Genomic DNA, 20031 nt, shown 5'->3' on the forward strand with positions numbered 1-20031 from the left:
TTGCTTCTCAATATCCTCTGGTTGGTCTCTGTGATTTTCTCCCACTGATAGAGAGCCTGCAGAAGGAGTCTATATGGGTTCTTGGGTCCCCCATAAGGGAAAAGGATCAGTTTTTTCCTCATAACACTCATGTAGTGAGACACCAAAGACAGAATGCATTGCAGGGGGTGGGATTAAATGACCCTTTGGGTCCCTTCAAAGTCTACAATTCCATGCTTCTATGAGAGGGATGGAGCCTGCTGCCCAGATGCTCTGAGCCAACCACATTCATTACGCATGTTTATGAGTACCTGAAAAGAGCCTGAAAATTGACATTCACATTCATGTCTAGTCGCTGCCTTTGTACCAGTATATTTAAAACCAAGAGGAATGTCGACAGAAGAGGCTTTAGTGGCTGCATTATATAAGATAAATGACTCACTGGATCAGCTTAACAGGAAAACGGACACGATAAATGTGAAAGTGGATGTTTCAATTACTAAAATTAACTTAAATACAGAAAGTATAAATAATACCAATACAGAAACCACCCAGAAATTGATACAGGAACCTACTTTGATACGGCAAACTGCGGAGGAAGCCAGGGAAAAAGCCGTTGCTGCTGAATGTAAAGTAACACAACTGGAGAGAAAGAGAAAGAGAGCCCCAGCCGTACATAGGCAATTTGATGAACATAAGTTGACGCTTGCTATGACTGAACTTAAAGAAAAACAGACGAATTTGAGGATTAGAGTTCAGCTTTGGTGGACATGCCCAAGGATTAAGACACTTTGGGAGATGATTCATAACAAAATGAAAAAGGTATTTAAATATACCCTTTTGAAGAAACCAGAGGCCTTTCTCCTGGGCATGGTCGGCCAATTGGTGTTAAAGAAGGATAGAACTTTTTTCACGTATGCAACAATAGCAGCAAGAATACGCATTGTGAAGTATTGGAAGACACAAGATTTATCTACTCGGGAAGAATGGCAGATGAAGTTGATGGACTATATGGAATTGGCGGAAATGACTGGCAGAAATCCGAGACCAGGGAGAAGAGTCGGTGGAAGAAGACTGGAAAAAGTTTAAGACTATTTATAGAAATACTGTAAAAATAATGAATGTTAGAAAAATGTTGGAATGAAGTTATATGGCTTTAGTAGAAATGCTGTAAGGAATCAAGTATAAACAGATTAATAGAGCATTAAAGGGAAAAATAAGGTTAGAATGTGTTAAGATAATTATAGGATAGAAAACAGAGGAAGATGGAAAGGAATTGCTGAAACAATTAACAGAAGTGGAATACAAAAAGGGAGGTGGGAGGAGGTCGTGGAAATAAGGGAATGAAAGATAAGATATTGAAATTGTTCTGTGTTTTAAATGGTTTGTGTCTTGTTTTGTTAGTCTTATGTGTTAGTGTTTTGTAGTGTTTTTGTATTCTATTGTATTGCTGTATTTTTTTGTTTTTCTGTTTTGTTGTGTTTAAACGGTTGGAAAATTGATAAATATTATTTTTTAAAAAGTGATGCGCAGCTGAGTGCGCCACCTGCTGGCTGTGCAGACATGCAAGATGGCAGGGGGGTGGGTTGCCGCTTCTAAATTAGAGAGCTGTCTGAGCTTGGAGGTTTCTCTGGGAAACACCTGGTTATTTGAGTGTACTCCCCGGAATACCAGAGGAACTACATCCTTGGAATCTTCCACAAGGCTTTTGCCAAGCAGCGCACTGAAGTTGTGGGAGGAGATAATCAGGTGGAAATGCTCTTCTCAAAACCCGGAGAAGCCCAGAACTTCTCAGCGTGGAGGGAAAGTGCAAAAACAAAGCCTGGGCTGATTTTCCTATTTGCAAAGCAATTTTTGTATGTGTTACTACTTTGTCATCCTTTTTGGAGCTGCATTGTAACTTTGTACTTTTGCTTTTCCAGACTCTTGTGCTTTAATGTTCTAATTTTTTTGACTCTGCTTTTCCTTTCTTTTTGTTATGTCTGCACATCTTTGATAACAAATCAAGACAATTTATTTATTAATTTTGGAGGGAAAAGCAATCTGTTTTAGTCTATTTTATTGTAGCCTTAACTTTCTGTTTAAAATTATGGTTGAAAATTCTTTAGTGCAAATTTTATTACAGTGGTACCTCAGGTTACATACGCTTCAAGTTACATATGCCTCAGGTTACAGACTCTGCTAACCCAGAAATAGTGCCTCGGGTTAAGAACTTTGCTTCAGGATGAGAACAGAAATCGTGCGGTGGCAGCGTGGCGGCAGCAGGAGCCCCATTAGCTAAAGTGGTGCTTCAGGCTAAGAACAGTTTCAGGTTAAGAATGGACCTCCGGAATGAATTAAGTACATAACCAGAGGTACCACTGTATTTTATCTTTTTCGTAAACTGCCTTGAGGCTTTTTCTACAGTCAAGCGGTATATAAATGTTTCATTTTAAAGAAAGATATGAATGGGGGAAATGCTTATTTTCATGTGAATGTGGTTTTGGAAATTGTAATATTGAAAACTGTAAATAAAATTTATATTTTTTTAAAAATAAACTTTACTACATAAACAAATAAGTAATATGAGGTCTCTCCATCCACCGCACCACCATTGTAGGGAAATCTATGAGGAAGATGTTTGTATCTTGAGGCGATAGGTATTGGTTTGTACTAATCTTCCTCCCTGCTTATTATCACCCTGGGAACTGGCAAACGTTTTTGGATTGGATTTACTGCTTGGGCTCCAGGGATCAGTTACAGCAGGATGAGGAAAGATAAATTTCTCAAATGGGCTCTGATCCGTGTGCTTTGATGTAGGCCCAGACTCCAGCCACTGGAGTCTCTCTGTTATCGATCCCTAGAGCTCCTGATAAATGAATGGGAAAGTATCCTATCTTGTTTGTGCTGTGTGTTATCTTGCTTAAAGACTGTTTTGGTTGTGCTGCCTATTTAATAAAAGCACTGAACTTCCTTCCACTTGTGTTGCTGTTGCCTTTGAATCCTCAAAGAACACTTGCATTTGGCAAAAGAAGTGTTGAGGAAGGAACCACTGCTCCAGCTCACTGCATTGCAGGTCTGGATTCTCATCTTCTCTGGGAAGGGAATTTGGGATGCAAACAGAGCTGCTGAAGGGGACCGAGAGTGAAAACTACAACCACCAGATCAGGTTGTCACTTGATACCACATCGCCTTATAGATGTTGTCGCCTGAGGAGACATCGCAGGAGAATGAACATGCATAATGGACCCCAGTGCATGAAGCTACCCATACTCCTGAGCATTTTAGCATCAGCCAGAACTATATGGAAGAACCTTCTCCCTCTAGATGAAGCTTCTCAGATCTCTGTGCATTGGCAAGATCTTGCCATACCATAAGAACCAGGGCACCGCCAGCCACCCCCATCCCCAAACTACCATTTAAAGAGACCTAATAGACCTAATAGACTGAAAGTAAATGGCGTTTCCGTGCGCTGCTCTGGTTCGCCAGAAGTGGCTTAGTCATGCTGGCCACATGACCTGGAAGCTGTACGCCAGCTCCCTCGCCCAGTAAAGCGAGATGAGCACCACAACCCCAGAGTCGGCCATGACTGGACCTAATGGTCAGGGGTCCCTTTACCTTTAATAAAGCTTGGGGGCTGCTGTTCTTATGAAACAGGCAATATAGAAAGAACCATCTTCTTGTCCTGAATCTATCAGAAACATTTCCAAAGGGGACTATCTGCCAAAGAAAGGAAAGAAGACGCATTATTTTACATTTAAAGAGCACACTTAATTTAATAATGCACTGTCAAAAAACAACAACACCCCACTAACATTTCCATGTGTAAGCCATAGCCAATTTAAGCATACTGTACAGACAACTAACCTCTATCAAGCATATTCCAGGAATTTAAGCCAATGAATTGAAAACCCTGAGGAAAGAGGAGCAACTGTACCTTTAAAAAAGCTAAACGAGAAGCTTCACAAAACTAGCAAAATGACAACCCTATCTTGTTGTTGGTCAGTCCAATCCATCTTCAAACTTCTTACAGACTCATGAGGTAATCATATTTATTTATTTCAAACTGCAGCTACTTAGAAGGTCCAATTGCCCTTGGAAATGTTTCCATCTATAGGGGTCTAGGACATGCTCCTAGGGTGAAAAAGGAGAGGGGAGACCTTTTGAAGACTCATGAAAAAAAATGAGTGTTTCTACTTTTATTTGACAGTGGCCCTCTAGAGGCTGTTGTCTTGGAAGAAAGAGAGAGAGAGAGAGAGAGAGAGAGAGAGAGAGAGAGAGAGAGAAGCAGCTCTCTTGTTGAGAGAAACATTTTGATCCAGAAATTTTTGTACCTTCATCGTGGAGGAGGAAAGTGGGAAGGCTCCTCAACTAAAGGACAATCCCAATGTCTCTTCCCAGTTTGCTCACATCCCTGTTTGTTCTGAGGAGATAGGGTTACCATACATCTGGAAAAGCTCAACAACCTGGCCAAAAAAAGCTCAACAACCGTTTTCACTTTTTGAAATAATGGCAACCATAATCTCTCCACATAGACAACACTGGAACTTGTTAGATTCCTCACATCTCACCCTTTAAGTCCCTGAGGTAGGAGAGAACAGACATACAGGCAGAAGGCTTAGAGGAATCTCTTTGTAAACCCCCCCCCCCAACACAGACAGAACACCCTGGATGTTCAGATAACCACAATCCTAATAGTGGGTTGGTGTGTAGCAGTTTTTATTTTGCTGATTTTGGCTAAGGAAACAGAGCAACTGTGCATCAGCAGGGAACTGGAATGTGCCTTCCTGTCTTTTATTTTTTAAGCCAGGAATTTCTCTTTCATATTGTCCACAGAAGCACATGACAAACCATGCGGCTGAGGCAGGCTGTGTGCTGTTTATGCAGTTTTATGAACATGGCTGAAACAGAGTGGAGTACACCTGACAATTATTTGTAAACAAACCTTTCAGCTGTGCAATGATTTCATTCTAGATTGTGATATAGGCTTCTAAATCTAATCACATTAGAAGTTGAAGTGGAAAAGGAGAACTTGCATCAGGGAGAGTGCAGTCACAAGAAATGTCCTGCACAACATCCCAACCAGTATTTGACTCAAACACACTACAGATGTTGCTGGGACACACAAAATGGTCTCCATAGGAAATCACCCATTCATGGACATGTCAATATGGAGGAAGGTGTTCTGGTCCAAGGCTATATATGGCCTTGGAAATAATAACCTGCACTTTTTAGTTCCTCCCAGAAACTTTGGATGAAGGGCTCCCCTGACCATGGTTGTCACCTGAGTATTCAGGTTCCAAGCCAGAATCAGCAGCATCCCCAGACTGTGAAACAATATTTTTGAGGGGAGTGCTCCTTTCAGCCCTGCCCTGTCAAATTTCCCCCATGAGGCTATATCTGATAAGAATTTAGCCTGTGGAACCAAAAATGTTCCCCACGCCCTGGCATGGAGCATTGGCAGTGCCACTCTTTTTATGAGGCATATGACGCCTCTTCTATTAAAAACAAACAAAAACAATGGCTTCTTTATAAGGAAGTTTCTCACAAAAAGATTTTTTTTCACACCAGGGGCCTCTCTCTATTTCAGTATGATTGTTTTTGATTTCTTAAATTTTGAACCCCAAAAGAGAAGAATTTGAAGCAGTCCTCTGGTCCTCTCAGGCTTGCTAGCCCAATGAACCTTTCCTAGTCACTGGAATCTGGTAAGGCAAACAAAAAATAACAATTACAAAATCTTTTGTTTTGTTTTTTTAATGTGCAAAGGAAGGCGTTCTTGACTCCATGATTCTCATAGTCCTTCTTTTGAACCAGGAATGGCACACTGGAAGCATTAAATTGCACTCAGATGCCTTTAGTGCAATAGTAGAATGGATAAGGACAGGGTGCTGAGGGGGCTCAACATTGGGGTTCACCATTCTTCATCTTGTCTTACACACACACACACAAACGCACACGTGTTTTCAGAGAAGCCACCAAGGAAGCCCTTCCTCTCACCACCACATCCAGCCATTGTGACTCACTCCTTGTCACGAATTGGAAACAGCTAGAATGGAGACAAGCAGCAAGGCAGAATAATCTAATTTGTTGAGAATGTCCTGTTTGTTTAGGGGGGGGGGGTGAGTGAATGTTCACATATCCAGTATTGGTTCATAGAGAATATGAAAGGTCGGTGGGAGAGGCTGGGAATTGAAAAACAACACCAACATGTGAGTAAGAACATGGGATAAAAGCCACTTGTAGTGCAGTGCAATACACTGAGAGGGAGAAGCAATTTGGAAAAGAGGGAACGGGTAAGGTTGCCACTCTTCTTCTTCTTCTTCTTCTTCTTCTTCTTCTTCTTCTTCTTCTTCTTCTTCCTGCTGCAGCTGCTGCTGCCAATTCCACTACTGCTGCTGTTACTGCTGTTTATGAATTAATATATACCATATTTTTGCTCTATAAGACTCACTTTTTCCCTCCTAAAAAGTAAGGGGAAATGTGTGTGCGTCTTATGGAGCGAATACAGGCTGCGCAGCTATCCCAGAAGCCAGAACAGCAAGAGGGATTGCTGCTTTCACTGCACAGTGATCCCTCTTGTTGTTCTGGCTTCTGAGATTCAGAATATTTTTTTTCTTGTTTTCCTCCTCCAAAAACTACATGCGTCTTGTGGTCTGGTGCCTCTTATAGAGAGAAAAATACGGCACTTCGCGAAATACTCCTGATGAGACCCACAGGCTGAAAGTCCCTCATGAGCTGACCTTAAAAAGGTGAGAAATGCCCACACGGTGCAAACATGACCTCTCTGTTTTATTCCCTAGGGTAATTTACAAGCTTTTCAATCGGAGCAGTCATGTCCAAACAGCGCCTTTTCCTAGCAGCCTTCCTCTTCCTCCTCCAACTTTCAGCAACCGCTTCCAGCCCCTGCCAAATATTCCAAAGATCCATCTGCATGAAGCAGGACAGCTTTGTGCCCGGCCATAGCTTCATTGGCGAGGGGGTGGACATCACCTCACTGGAGAGAAAGGGAGCGTTTGTGATGGACACCAGCCAATGGCAGGGCCCCAACGGGACGTGCAAACTCTGCCGGAATCCCTTGATGCAGGGGCAGCTGCAGAAACTCCCCTTAGCTGGCGTGGACTGGCGAGTGCTTCATACGTGCCATCAGGATGTCAGCAGTTCCATTGAGAATTTGGATGTGGATGTCGCGAATTCAATAGCCAAGGAGGTGAAGAACGACTGGAAAGCAGAGCTGGGGTTTGGCACAGTGCCGAGCAAAGCAGGGCTGGGGCTGCCTAAGATGCGGGTGGCCTTTGCTGGATCTCACTCCCGGATGGGCCTTTATGCACATGAGAAATCCCGTCAGGACAGCCATATTTTTGTGAGGCAAGAGGTCTCCTGTGCATACTACAGGTGAGCATCAGTACAGTGGTGGAGCAAGCCGATTGGGGGCAACTGGGCACCGTGGGGCAGGGCCAGCCAGTGCAGGACGCTCTGAGGGGCCTCCAAGGAGTCTGGCTGCCTCCTCCCACTCAGCCACCCTACAGCTGAGGGGGAGGCAACGGGCGAACTGTTTGGGGCAGCACGGAGCCTGCGGGCACCGAAGTCACTCCCAGGAGAGACGCGTGACTCAGGCGTGCTGCAGGCCCCACAGTGAGTGTTACCCGGCATATTGTCACCCCTCAGTGGTGACACCCAGCGCACTCCGCCACCACTGCATTCCCCCTTCCTCCACCCCTGCATCAGTACCCTATAGAGCCACAGTTGGCTGTTCAGAGTAGGTAATGAGATAGGGGTCCTTGATAGAGACAGCCTGTTTCTTTGCAGCACAATATGCTGTAAAGCTACCAGCATTTGACAGCAGAAAATTGATACATGTGTTTTATGTAAAATCAGTATTTATGTGCTTCTTGTTTTCTGAGTTGCAAAATTTCAAGGAAGCCTTTACAAGGGGAAGAAGTATCTTTGGGAGGAGGAAGAACACATGACTTCCAACAAAGAAGCCTGGGAACTGTAGTCTCCCCCTCATAAAGCTATAATGCCCAGCACCCTTAATAAATAACAAATCTCAGGATTGCTCAGGATGAAACCCTGAATTGACAAATAGATGTTTTGCTCTAATATGGGGAAATCCAAATGCTTAATAGATGTGGAGCACTTAATTTCAAGGCCAGCAGTGGCATAAAAACCATATACAGTGGTACCTCGGGTTACAAACACCTCCCTTGATATTAGAAGTGGATCTAATTCTATTATCCAGAGTTTCTATGATGAATGCAAATAGCACTGGGAACACAGGATGCTCTGTCTCCTCTTAAGGTAGAGAACCCATTTGTGACTGTTTCTGATGACAACCCCAAGTATTGTTGGTCAATTAAGTATAAAATGGTTTCTGAAATAAAAACAACATTTTCAGAAACACCCATTACACACTATCAAACTTTGAATGCGTCTAGAGAGATAAAGAATTTCCAAATTCTTTATCTTTCCCCTTTGGATTACGTCAACAATGTTCTGTCTAGGAATAAAGCCTGTTTGATCAGTAGATATAAATCAACTAATATGTGCATTTTATCCTGCAAACTATAACTGCCAAATAGCAACTTATTAGGCTGCATCTCTGAGCAATGGCCGTGCTGGCTTGGGCTGATGGGAGCTAGAATAAAACAACATATGGACTCCTCAGGCTTCTCTTAGCTGTCGTATAGATGGAATGGTTGTGGGTAACACTATATATCTTTGTTTATACTGTACTGCTCTTTTTCCCTCTTGAGCAGGCTGAGACTCCGCCACAGACGCTCACTGCTGTCCTCCCATTTCTCCCGTGCTCTGGCCAGTCTGCCAAGGAGGAATAACTCTGAGGAATACCAGCATTTTATCAACATCTATGGCACCCACTACATCAGCAATGTGCAGGTGGGTGGGCGAATTCGCCACCTGCTGGCTGTGCAGACATGCAAGATGGCCCTGTGGGGGATTACCGCTACCAGCTTTGAGAGCTGCTTGGGCTGGGAGATTTCTCTGGGACCCAAGTGGTTCTTTGGGTCCGCTTCCATGAGTTCTAAGTGTAAGGAACTCCAGAGTACCTACACCCGTGGATTCCTCCACGATGCTTATGCTGAGGAGCGCACTGAAGTTGTGGGAGGAGAGAAGCTAGCGCAAATTCTCTTCTCAAAACCCGGAGAAGCCCAGAACTTCTCCGCATGGATGGAGAGTGCAAAATCAAAGCCTGGGCTGGTTTCCTATTCTCTCCTACCCTTGCACACCTTGTTGAATGAAAGGAATCCAAGGAGGGATTTGCTGAAGCAAGCCATCGTGAACTATATAAACCAGAGGGCCCTGAAGAGGAACTGTTCACAACCATGTCCACACTGGAGCTATCAGAGCTCAGATGAGGAATGCACCTGCCGCTGTCATCACGGCAATTTCCACAGCAATATGTGCTGTGCCTGGGAGCGGGGCAGAGCTCACCTCAAATTTAAAGTGAACAGGGGATACAACCTTAGGGGTAACTTCTTCGGTATCACTGATGGTTATGTCAAAATTTTCTTCCATGGTCAGGAAAGGAGGACCATCGTTATCCCACATAACAATAACCCCTGGTGGACTGAACCTATTGATTTTGGGGCTGTCACACTGTCAGGCCATGATGCCTTTGTAGTGCAGCTCTGGAACAAAAACGTGTGGAAAGATGAAATGTTATGCAGCTGTACCCATTACCTGCAGGCTGGAGCTGGTAGTGTCTGGAACAAATGTCACGCGAAGCATGGACACATTGATTATTATTATACACTGGTGTGTGCTCACACTTTGAGTGGCCCCTCCTGTCATAATTACGTCCCCTTACAGCTGCCCACTTCTTATTTCAATTAGTTCCCTCCCCAACCATTTTTTCCCATATGTTTCAGGACCTTATGTTGAAGAAGTAGGCAGGTTCATTAAAAAACCAGCCAAAGTTACTTAACAGCTACCCTAACTGCATTCCACAGCAGCTTACTGCAATCTGTTGTGAAGATGAACAACAGTAAATATGTATATAATTTTTTTTGTTTTACAATTTAAAATACTCATTTTACATTCTTAAAATATCAATGACTTCCCTTCTTCTCTTTCCATGGTTCATCTTACATATCATAAATCCCTGCATATTTTACAAAAACTATGCCATTCAGTACACTGGTTTACGAACGCTTCTGGTTACGTGTGCTTTGGGTTACGAGCTCCACTAACCTGGAAGTAGTTGCTCCTGGTTGCGAACTTTGCCCCAGGATGCGAGGAAGCACCGTTAGCAAAAGCGCACCTTAGGATAAGAACGGTTTCAGCTTAAGAATGGACCACCAGAACGAACTGCGTTCATAACCACTGTATTCCATTATTGCATCTATCAAAACTTGTTTACGCCGCTGAATTTATCTTACTGCTGGCCAGTGTTTTCAACTATACACAATTATTTCCCATATATTCAATAAACGTTATCCAATCTTCTTTAAACGTATGTTCTTCTTGTTCTTTTATTCTATATGTTAAGTCTGCGAGTTGTGCGTATTCTGTCAACTTAAGTTGCGATTCTTCTTTAGTTGGGACCTCTCTCGTTTTCCAATTATGGGCTAACGAAACACGAGCTGCAGTATTAGCATACATAAATAACCTTTTTTGACACCTGGGAATTTCAGTCTGAATTATCCCCAACAGAAAGGAACAGTAAATATGGCCTTTAATTTATCATGGTTACCAAAGTGTTTAGGATAGAGTACATTAAGAATTTTTGAAAAACAATGCAAGCAAATATGGACCTAATGCAATATGCAAGAATGAATAGTGGTGGACAGATGGCAAGGAGGGCAGAACCCCTTAACCCAGGGGTTCTCAAACTTTTTAAACAGGGGGCCGGTTCACTGACCCTCAGACACTGTTGGGGGCCGGACTATAGTTTGAGAAAAATATGAACAAATTCCCATGCACACTGCACATGTTTTATTTGTAGTGCACAAAAAACAGGAAAAACAATACAATATTTAAAATGAAGAACAACTTAAATCCACAATTTAAAAAAACTTATATTAAAATTAAAAATAAAAAAATTATTTTGACTGCGTCAGACCAACATGGCTACCTACTTGAATCATAAACTTATAAGTATTTCAAGTATTATACGTATTTCAATGGGAAGTATGGACCTGCTTTTGGCTAATGAGGTGGTCAATATCCGGTTCCATATTTGTCACTGCTAGTCATAACAAGTGATGCAAGTGCTCATCAGTTAGTTTCGATCTGGTTGGAGATTTCAGATGTTTCATTCAGGGAAAAGTAAGTTCACAGACATAGGTGCTGCCAAAGATGGTTGCAATTCTGAGTACATGGTTCCTGAGATTAAGATATGTCTCAAAGGGGAGAGATGCATAGAAATTAGTAAGGCTGCATGATTTGAATGCGTCTCATTGGGGCTTGTGGGGAATAAATGCATAGGGCGAAAACCACAGACCTTGAGCTCCTGGGAGAAAAAATGTGGGATGGAAATTCAGTAACTACTCAGTCCCACTTCTGGGGGGGGTGCATTCAGATGAACCCATACCCCCTTTCCCCCCCAAAGCCTGCCTCCACCTGGGCTCCTCTTGGATGGCAGGCAGATGTTTACTCGTGAGCAGCCCGATGCCGAGGGAGATTCCTCGCGAGCAAGCGCACCTTAGATCGCAGCCCAGCCCCCAAGCACTTTTCCCGGGACAAAAACCCACTAGGAAGGCCCAAAAGACTTTGAAGGACTATTTCGAAATAAACTTGAATACTGCAGTGGAAAAAAGAGTAATCTGAGACGCAAGTAAAGCTGTTATGAGGGGGTTTCTGATACAACAGAATACGATAAAGAAAAGAGCACAGAATGAGAAAAAGGATAAGATTCTGGAGAAAATAAAGGAATGTGAGAAAAAGCTAAGATCGAAACCAAAGTCACAGGAGATTCTGAGAGAAATTAAGGTGCCATCCAGAACATGCAATTGGGCAAATCTCCAGGGCCAGACGGGCTCACCTCCAAGTATTATAAGACACTGAAAGACTATTTGATACAACCATTAATGGAGGTTTGCAATGAGATCATGGAGGGGAAGAAGGCACCAGAATTGTGGAAAGAAGCTTTCATCACATTGATACCTAAATCGGAAACTGAGAAGACACAACTTAAGAACTACCATCCCATCTCTCTCCTGAATGTGGATTACAAAATTTTTGCAGACATTTGGCAAACAGATTTAAAATAGTGTTAAACAAGGTGATTCATAAAGATCAGGCAGGTTTTCTCCCAGGTAGACATTTGTTTGACAATACAAGGAACATCATTGATATCCTGGAACTTTTGCAAACGAACATTAACACAAAAGTAGTGTTGATCTTTATAGATGCGGAGAAGGCCTTTGATAATATTTCATGGAAGTTCATGAAGAAAAATCTTGAAGGGATGGGAGTGGGACGGGGGTTTGAAAATGGTATAGAGGCAATCTATTCAGAACAAAAAGCTAAATTGATAGTTAACAATGTGGTGACAGAAGAGTTTAAGATTGAGAAAGGAAAACGACAAGGTTGCCCTATCTCCCCTTTGCTATTTATTTCAGTCCTGGAGGTGCTCTTGAATATGATCAGAGGGGACCAGTTGGTTGAAGGAATCCAGGTCGGAGCTAAACAGTACAAACTTAAAGCTTTTGCAGATGGTCTGGTATTGACATTACAGGAGCCAGAATCTAGTACGAAAAGGGTTTTAGAATTGGTTCATGAGTTTGGTCGGGTGGCGGGATTCAAATTAAACAAGCAAAAAACTAAGGTTTTGGGGGGGAAATTGACAATTTTGGAATCAGAAAGGTTTCAGAAAGAGACAGATTTAAACGTGGTTAAGAAGGTGAAATACCTAGGGGTAAATATGACAGCCAAAAATTTGAACTTATTTAAGGATAACTATGAAAAATGCTGGTCAGAAATTAAAAAGGATTTGGAAAGCTGGTCAAGATTGAAACTTTCCTTGTTAGGCCGAATTGCTGCTATAAAGATGAATGTATTGCCAAAAATGCTGTTTTTGTTCCAGACTCTACAGATTGTGGATAAGGTGGAGTGTTTTAGGAAGTGGCAGAGAGATATTTCCAAATTTGTCTGGCAGGGCAAAAAGCCCAGAATAAAATTTAAAATATTAACCGATGCTAAAGAAAGAGGGGGGTTTGCCCTGCCAGACTTAAGGTTGTATTATGAATCAGCAGCTTTCTGCTGGCTGAAAGATTGGCTACTTCTGGAGAACACGGATGTCTTGGATCTAGAAGGGTTTAACAATGCTTTTGGATGGCATGCATATCTGTGGTATGACAAGGTAAAAGTTCATAAGGCTTTCAAGAACCATATTGTCAGGAAAGCAGTGTTAAATGTCTGGACAAAATACAAAGACTTATTAGAAAACAGGACCCCAAGGTGGTTGTCACCAATGGAAGCTAAGGCTCGGAAAAGACTCAATATGGAGGCCAAATGGCCGAAGTATTGGGAAATACTAGAAAAAGATGGAGATACTTGGAGATTGCAGAGTTTTGAGAAATTGAAGGATAAAGAGCGAGATTGGTTACATTATGCTCAGATTAGGGAGGTTTTTAACTCGGATAAAAAAACAGGTTTCCAGGTGGAAAAATCGAAACTAGAAACAGAACTGTTAGAACCTAAGACTGAGGTACTTTCAAAAATGTATAACTTGCTGTTAAGATGGAACACTCAAGATGAAACGGTTAAATCAGCTATGATAAAATGGGCACAGGACATTGGGTACAATATTATGTTTGCTGACTGGGAAAGGTTATGGACCACCGGTCTGAGGTTCAGGGCATGTAATGCCCTGAAAGAAAATATTATGAAAATGATTTATAGGTGGTACATGACCCCAGTCAAGCTTGCAAAAATATATCATTTGCCAGACAATAAGTGTTGGAAATGTAAAGAGACTGAAGGAACATTCTTTCACCTTTGGTGGACGTGCCCAAGGGTTAAGGCCTTCTGGGAAATGATCTATAATGAGTTGAAAAAGGTATTTAAGTATACCTTCCCTAAGAAACCAGAGGCCTTCCTTCTGGGCATTGTCGGCCAGAGGGTGCTAAAGAAGGACCGAACTTTTTTTATGTATGCAACAACAGCAGCAAGAATACTTATTGCAAAACATTGGAAGACCCAAGATTTGCCCACTCTGGAAGAATGGCAGACGCAACTGATAGACTACATGGAATTGGCAGAAATGACTGGCAGAATCCGAGACCTGGGAGAAGAGACAGTGGAAGAGGATTGGAAAAAGTTTAAGGACTACCTACAAAAATATTGTAAGCTGTATGAATGCTAAGAAGATGCAGGTTTGAAAACAACATGGCACCAGTAATTTAGTTGAAAGAAATATGAGAATAAGTGAGGTTTAAGAACAAAGATGAAACTGGGATTAATATTATGTCTAAATTAATTACCTAAGTATTTGATAAAAATATTTAAAGCTGGAGATATAATATTTGAAAACTATAAAATAAGAGTTGAAATAAGGTGTTAAATTGCTGATCATAACTTTATAATTGGGAACGCATGAAAGGGAGATGTGAGGAAGTCCGAAAGGTTACGGAAATATGGTTTTTGGACATTCGATTTTGATGTATCTTTTTTCATTCTGTTAACTTCTTATTTTCTTTCTTCTTTTCTTTTTTGTTTGTATTATCTTGGTGATGGTATCTTATGTGTTTGGTGATGTATTGTTAAAAACCTTAATAAATATCTTTTTTAAAAAAAAAACCGCTAGGATGATGGCGGCTGGGGCCACCGAGCTGGGCTGCAAGAACAACAGCAGCTGGGGCTGGATCAGGCAGAGTGCAGGGCGCAAGTGAGCAGCATGGTGGCTGGGGATCGAGGGAGGCAGACTGTGACGTTACCATATATGAGAGAGTGCTGGAAGGGAAATAGTTAAATAGGTTGCACTGACAGGACCCAGGGGGGTGGAGTCAGTGGGTCTATAAAGGAGTTCTGAGAGGAGTTATGGGAGTTAGTTCGTTGGGAGTTGTGGGTGGGTAGTTGGTTGGGTTTCATGGGTTGGCTGGTTGGGAAAGGCAGTTGGTAATAGAGAGACAGTTAGGGCAGTTGGTCCTTGAGTGTGGGGAGGTAGCAGAGATAGAGAGAGGAACAGTGTTTCCTGCTTGGCCGGGGGTTGGACTTGATGGCCCTTGTGGTCTATTCCGATTCTATGATTCTATGATAAGATTAAGAAAGTAAAGAGGAACACTGTTTGGAATGCTGTAATAGTTTTGTTTTAAGTCTGAAATAAAATACACTCTTCTTTATGAATTGAAAAGCTGACTGAGACTGAAGTGATTTTACCAGGGAGGACCTGGTTGGTGGCAGCGGATTAGTGGTGTACGGGTCAATAGTCCGTGAGACGACCTGGGGCTCCGTACGAACGCCACACAGACACACGTGGGAGAGACAGTCTGGAAGGCAAGGCAGGGCAGAGCCAGGAGGGGGAAATCCTTACCTGCCTCTTTCCCTCCTGCCTGCTCTGCTTAAAGGCACCGCAGTGCAAACTCTCCAAAGTGTGTTGAGTGTCCTTTTCAACGGCTTTGTGGCAGGTTCTGCAATGGCCGGGCAGGCCGGATTTAGGATCCTGGTGGGCCAGATTCAGCCCGCGGACTGTAGTTTGAGGACCCCTGTCTTAACCTCTGGTGTGATTTGAGCACAAGACTTTGGGCTGAACTCATGATTTCTGGAAATCATGAGCTCTAGGCAGGTCTAGCACAGATCTCCAGTTTCAAACCCCAAGCAAAAACTTTGATAGTTACATGGGATACAATGGGGACAATGGCTCCCCTAAACAAACAGGATTGTTCCCACTGACATTTTTCAGCAAGTAAGATTCTTCTGCCTTAGTACTTGCCTCCTTTCCAGCAGTTTTCAATTCTGGAAAACAAGGGTTGAATTATAAGTGAGTCACAAAGGCAGGATGTGGTGGTGAGAGGAAGAAGGGCTTTATTGGCAGCTTCTCTGAAAATGTAGTTTGTGTGTGTGTGTGGAAGACAAGACAAAGAGTGGTTGAGTCCCCTCAGCCCCCTATCCTTACCCATTCTACTTTGCAAACACTAAAGGCATCTGGGTACAACTTATCCATTCTGCCATCCCCAGTTTGGAACAAGGACTGCTAAAATCATAGCGTCAAGAAGGCCTTCCTTTCCGCATTTTTTCCAAAATGGATTTTGGGCAGTTTGTTCTTTGTTCTCCGTAGCAGAGCTCAGTGGCACGGACAGAGACTTGCCAAGTTGGCAAGCCTGAGAGGACCGCTCCCAACCCTTTTCTTTTGGGGTTTGAAAATCCCAGTCAAACCAGAACAATCATACAGGGATAAAGGCTCCCAGAAGGAAGAAAAGGAATCGTATTTGTTTATGTGAGAAATTCCTTATAAAGAAGCCATTGTTAAAAAATTTAAATCTGGAGGCAGCCTCATAAAAAGAGTTTCAATGTGAGTGCTCCATGCCAGGGGTGAAGGGCCTTTTGGCTCTGCAGATGTTTATCAGTTTGAGCCTCACAGGCCAAATTTGATAGGTGGACAGGGTTATGTTGCTGAATCTGGCTTTGAACCTGAATATGTAGGGGACAGCCATGGTCAGGAGAGCCCTTCACCCAAATGAGGATGGTTCAAGAGTTACATCTGTTCCTTGAGAATATAGGTCTGGTCGCGGTGACACATGCCTTAGTTTCTGGGAGGAACTCAGAAGTGCTGGTTCTGATTTCCAAGGCTATATATGGCTTTGGACCAGGATACCTAAAGAAGCAGCTTCATCCATACAGACATGGTCCATGAATGGTGATTTCCTATGGAAGCTGTTTTGGGTGTCCCACCAACATCTGAGGTGGGATGTAGCAAAGGGCAAATCCTGTGACTGCACTCTCTGATGCAAGTGCTCCTTTCCCCCTTTAGCTTCTAATGTGATTAGATTTAGAAGCTTTTATCAAAATCCACAATAAAGTCATTGCATAGCTGGGCTTTTTAGCTGAAAGGTTTGTTTACAAATAATTGCTGAGCATATTCTGCTCTGTTTCAGCTCTGTTCACAATACAGCCTGCTTCAGCAGGTTTGTCATGTGTTTCTCTGGATATGAAACGAAAATTCCTGGCTTAAATAATAAAGGACAAGGGAAAACATTCCAGTTCTCTGCTGTTGCACAACTGCTCTGTTTTCTTAGCTGAAACCACCAAAATGAAATATTGCTACAGTGTGTGAGAGAGTGAGGGACACACGCAGAGAGAGAATGTCTTTATCAGAACATCCGGTGTTTTTTTCTCCATTTTGAGGGGTTACAAAAAACAAAGCACTTTCCTCAAACCTTCAGGTCATCTCTGCCAGGTCCTCCCTCTAGAGACTTAAGGGGTAAGATGTGTGGTGAGGAATCTAATAAGCTCTGATATTGTTTATGTTATGTTTATGAGAGATTGGACAGTTCTCAAAAGAAACATGGAGGTGAGCGAACTCGGTAGAGGTATGGGAATAATCTCCTAGCTGAGAAATTTCCCTGCTTTCCCCCTCCACTATGAAGGCACTAGAATTTCAGGATCAAAATGTTTTTCACCCTAGGGGCAGGTGGTTGTTGTTATCGGCATCCATCTGTCTTAAGAGACAATAGAGTTTGCTTCCGGGGGTGAAGTCAAACTGCTGCGTTAGCAGCACTGAAATGATATTCAATAGTGCGCAAGCCTGGGCAGTCTGTATGCCCAGATGACAGGGCTCCACTCTCGGCCTTGCTGATATGGTCCAAAGAAAAGCAGAGCAAGATATAGAGGCTCCTATTTGTGGAAACATTTAAAAGGGCAGTTGGCACTTCTGAATTGCTGCCATTTGAAATAAATAATTACCTCGTGAGTCCATAAGGGGTTTGAAGATGGATTTGAATTACTCTGCAGGATGAAACTACAGTATTTTTTTCTAGTTTCTCCCTTCGCTCTTGAAAAGGCACATTTCAATTCATTGGCTAAGGAAACTCCTGGAATACGCTCAGTAGAGGTTAAGGTAAAGGGACCCCTGATCATTAGGTCCAGTCGTGGCCGGCTCTGGGGTTGCGGCACTCATCTTGCTTTATTGGCTGAGGGAGCCGGTGTACAGCTTCCGGGTCATGTGGCCAGCATGACTAAGCCGCTTCTGGCGAACCAGAGCAGCGCACGGAAATGCCATTTACCTTCCCGCTGGAGCCGTACCTATTTATCTACTTGCACTTTGACGTGCTTTCTAACTGCTAGGTTGGCAGGAGCAAGGACCGAGCAACGGGAGCTCACCCCGTCACGGGGATTCGAACCGCCGACCTTCTGATCGGCAAGCCCTAGGCTCTGTGGTTTAACCCACAGCGCCACCTGCGTCCCAACTCAGTAGAGGTTAGCTGTCCATATATTATGTGTAACCTAGCTATGGCTTGCACATGAGAGTAGATACAACCTCCTTGGAGAAGCCCACATTTTACCACTGGATCAAATCAAACAGAACTGTGCCTGGGGGCAGGGCAAAGCACACCTCAAATCTATTGTGCACAGAGGGTACGACTTTGGGGTGACATCTTCAGTGGCACCGATGGCTACGTCAAAATTTTCTTCCAAGGTCAAGAAAGGGGGGCCAGGCTCATTGAAGATAATGGCAACCCTTGGTAGTTTGAAGCCCTGGATTTGGAACTTTAATGCTGACAGGCTACAATGAGGTCAAGCTAGAGGTCTGGGACAAAGATATCTGGTACGATAAGCTTAGCATCCAACCTGAGTCCCTCTCTTCACCATGGAATTATATACTTTTTAGTTTGCATTGCATGCAGAACAGGTGGGATCCCTCTGACCTGTGGGTCAAATGTGAGTCACCAGGGGTTCAAATTTGGCCTGCAGGGCCATTCCCCCAAAACCATACACACCTGTCCCACTCTATACTGTATATGTGATGTCAGAATGGGGCAGACAGAGATGTGGCTGCCAATGCATAATCAGGAGCCTTATATTAGGCTTCTTATCATGCATGCTGCTGGATTGATGGGTGGTTGAGCGAAGGTCAGCAGAAAGCAGGCTTTGGCGATGCAGCTCTGCATTGTGTTTTGAAGTCCCGACTTTGGGACTTCAAGGCACCCAATCATTTGACAGCATTGCGGTGACTGGCAGACTTGCCTACTTGTCATATTTGGCCCATGAGGCTAGCCGTGATAAGGATAAATAAAGATATGGCTTCTTGGAGCCAAATGGTTTCTCCACATCCTGGCTCCATTGCATCTCTTTTTATGAGGTCCCCTCCAGACATTTTGGGTTTTGTTTTATTTTTTTTAAAAATTGGCTTCCTTATAAGGTTTTTCCTCACAAAAGTAAACAGTCCCTTTTCCCCAGTAGTGGCCGCTCACTATCTTGGTATGATTGTTCCTGTTTTGTCTTAAATTTTAAACCTCAAATAGACAAGAGTTTAAAGCGGTTCTCTCAGGCTCACCCATGTAGAAAGCTTCTCCTTTCCACTGGACTCTGCCAAAGGTAAGAAAGAACTACCCTTCGAAACTCTCATTTTTTTAATGTGCAAAAGCTTTGTGACTGTAGCAATCCTTGAATGACAGGCTGGAAACATTAAATCACACCCGGAAGAGGCCTTTAGTGTTTGCAGAAGTGGGACAGATGAAAAGATGGGGTGTTAAGAGGGTTTGAGATTGGGGTTCACCCTTCTTCTTCTTCTCCTCCTCCTTCTCTCTCTCTCTCTCTCTCTCTCTCTCTCTCTCTCACACACACACACACACACACACACACACACACAGACACACACAAACCACTTTTCAGGAAAGCCGCCAGGAAACCCCTCCCTCTCACACAGACACAGAAACACACAACACACTGGCCTTTGTTATTTTCCTATAATCCAAGACATGTGTGCCAGAATTAGAAGCAGCTGCAAAAGAAGAAAGCGGGAAGGCCAAAGAAGCATCCTATTTGCCAAGAACGTGATTGGAAACTGTCCTGTTCGTTTTCGGGGCAGAGGGGTGAGTGAGTTTATACCCGTCCAATCTCTGTTTAGCAAGAATATGAAAGAGAAAGTAGGTCAGTGGGAGAGGGAGGGAATTG

At 43.2% G+C, this 20031-nt stretch overlaps 1 protein-coding gene across 1 annotated transcript; it reads left to right on the plus strand.

Moving 5' to 3' along the window:
- The first annotated feature begins 6027 nt into the window (after nt 1–6027).
- On the plus strand, nt 6028–10428 carry LOC309517190 (perforin-1-like). The gene is made up of 3 exons (XM_082196283.1): nt 6028–6251; nt 6759–7350; nt 8715–10428. Exons 2-3 carry the CDS (start codon nt 6791–6793, stop codon nt 9808–9810), a joined length of 1656 nt encoding a protein of 551 aa, XP_082052409.1. The 5' UTR covers nt 6028–6251; nt 6759–6790; the 3' UTR covers nt 9811–10428.
- The last annotated feature ends 9603 nt before the right edge of the window (nt 10429–20031 follow it).

This window comes from Podarcis vaucheri, assembly GCF_965113315.1.
Source record: "Podarcis vaucheri genome assembly, chromosome: 13".
Classification (NCBI taxonomy): domain Eukaryota; kingdom Metazoa; phylum Chordata; class Lepidosauria; order Squamata; family Lacertidae; genus Podarcis; species Podarcis vaucheri.

Excerpts from the sequence above, each read along its gene's own strand:
- LOC309517190 (XM_082196283.1), top strand. The coding sequence starts at position 6,791 with ATGTCCAAACAGCGCCTTTTCCTAGCAGCCTTCCTCTTCCTCCTCCAA. Across the intron at positions 7,351-8,714 it reads GTCTCCTGTGCATACTACAG|GCTGAGACTCCGCCACAGAC; the intron begins GTGAGCATCAGT and ends CCTCTTGAGCAG.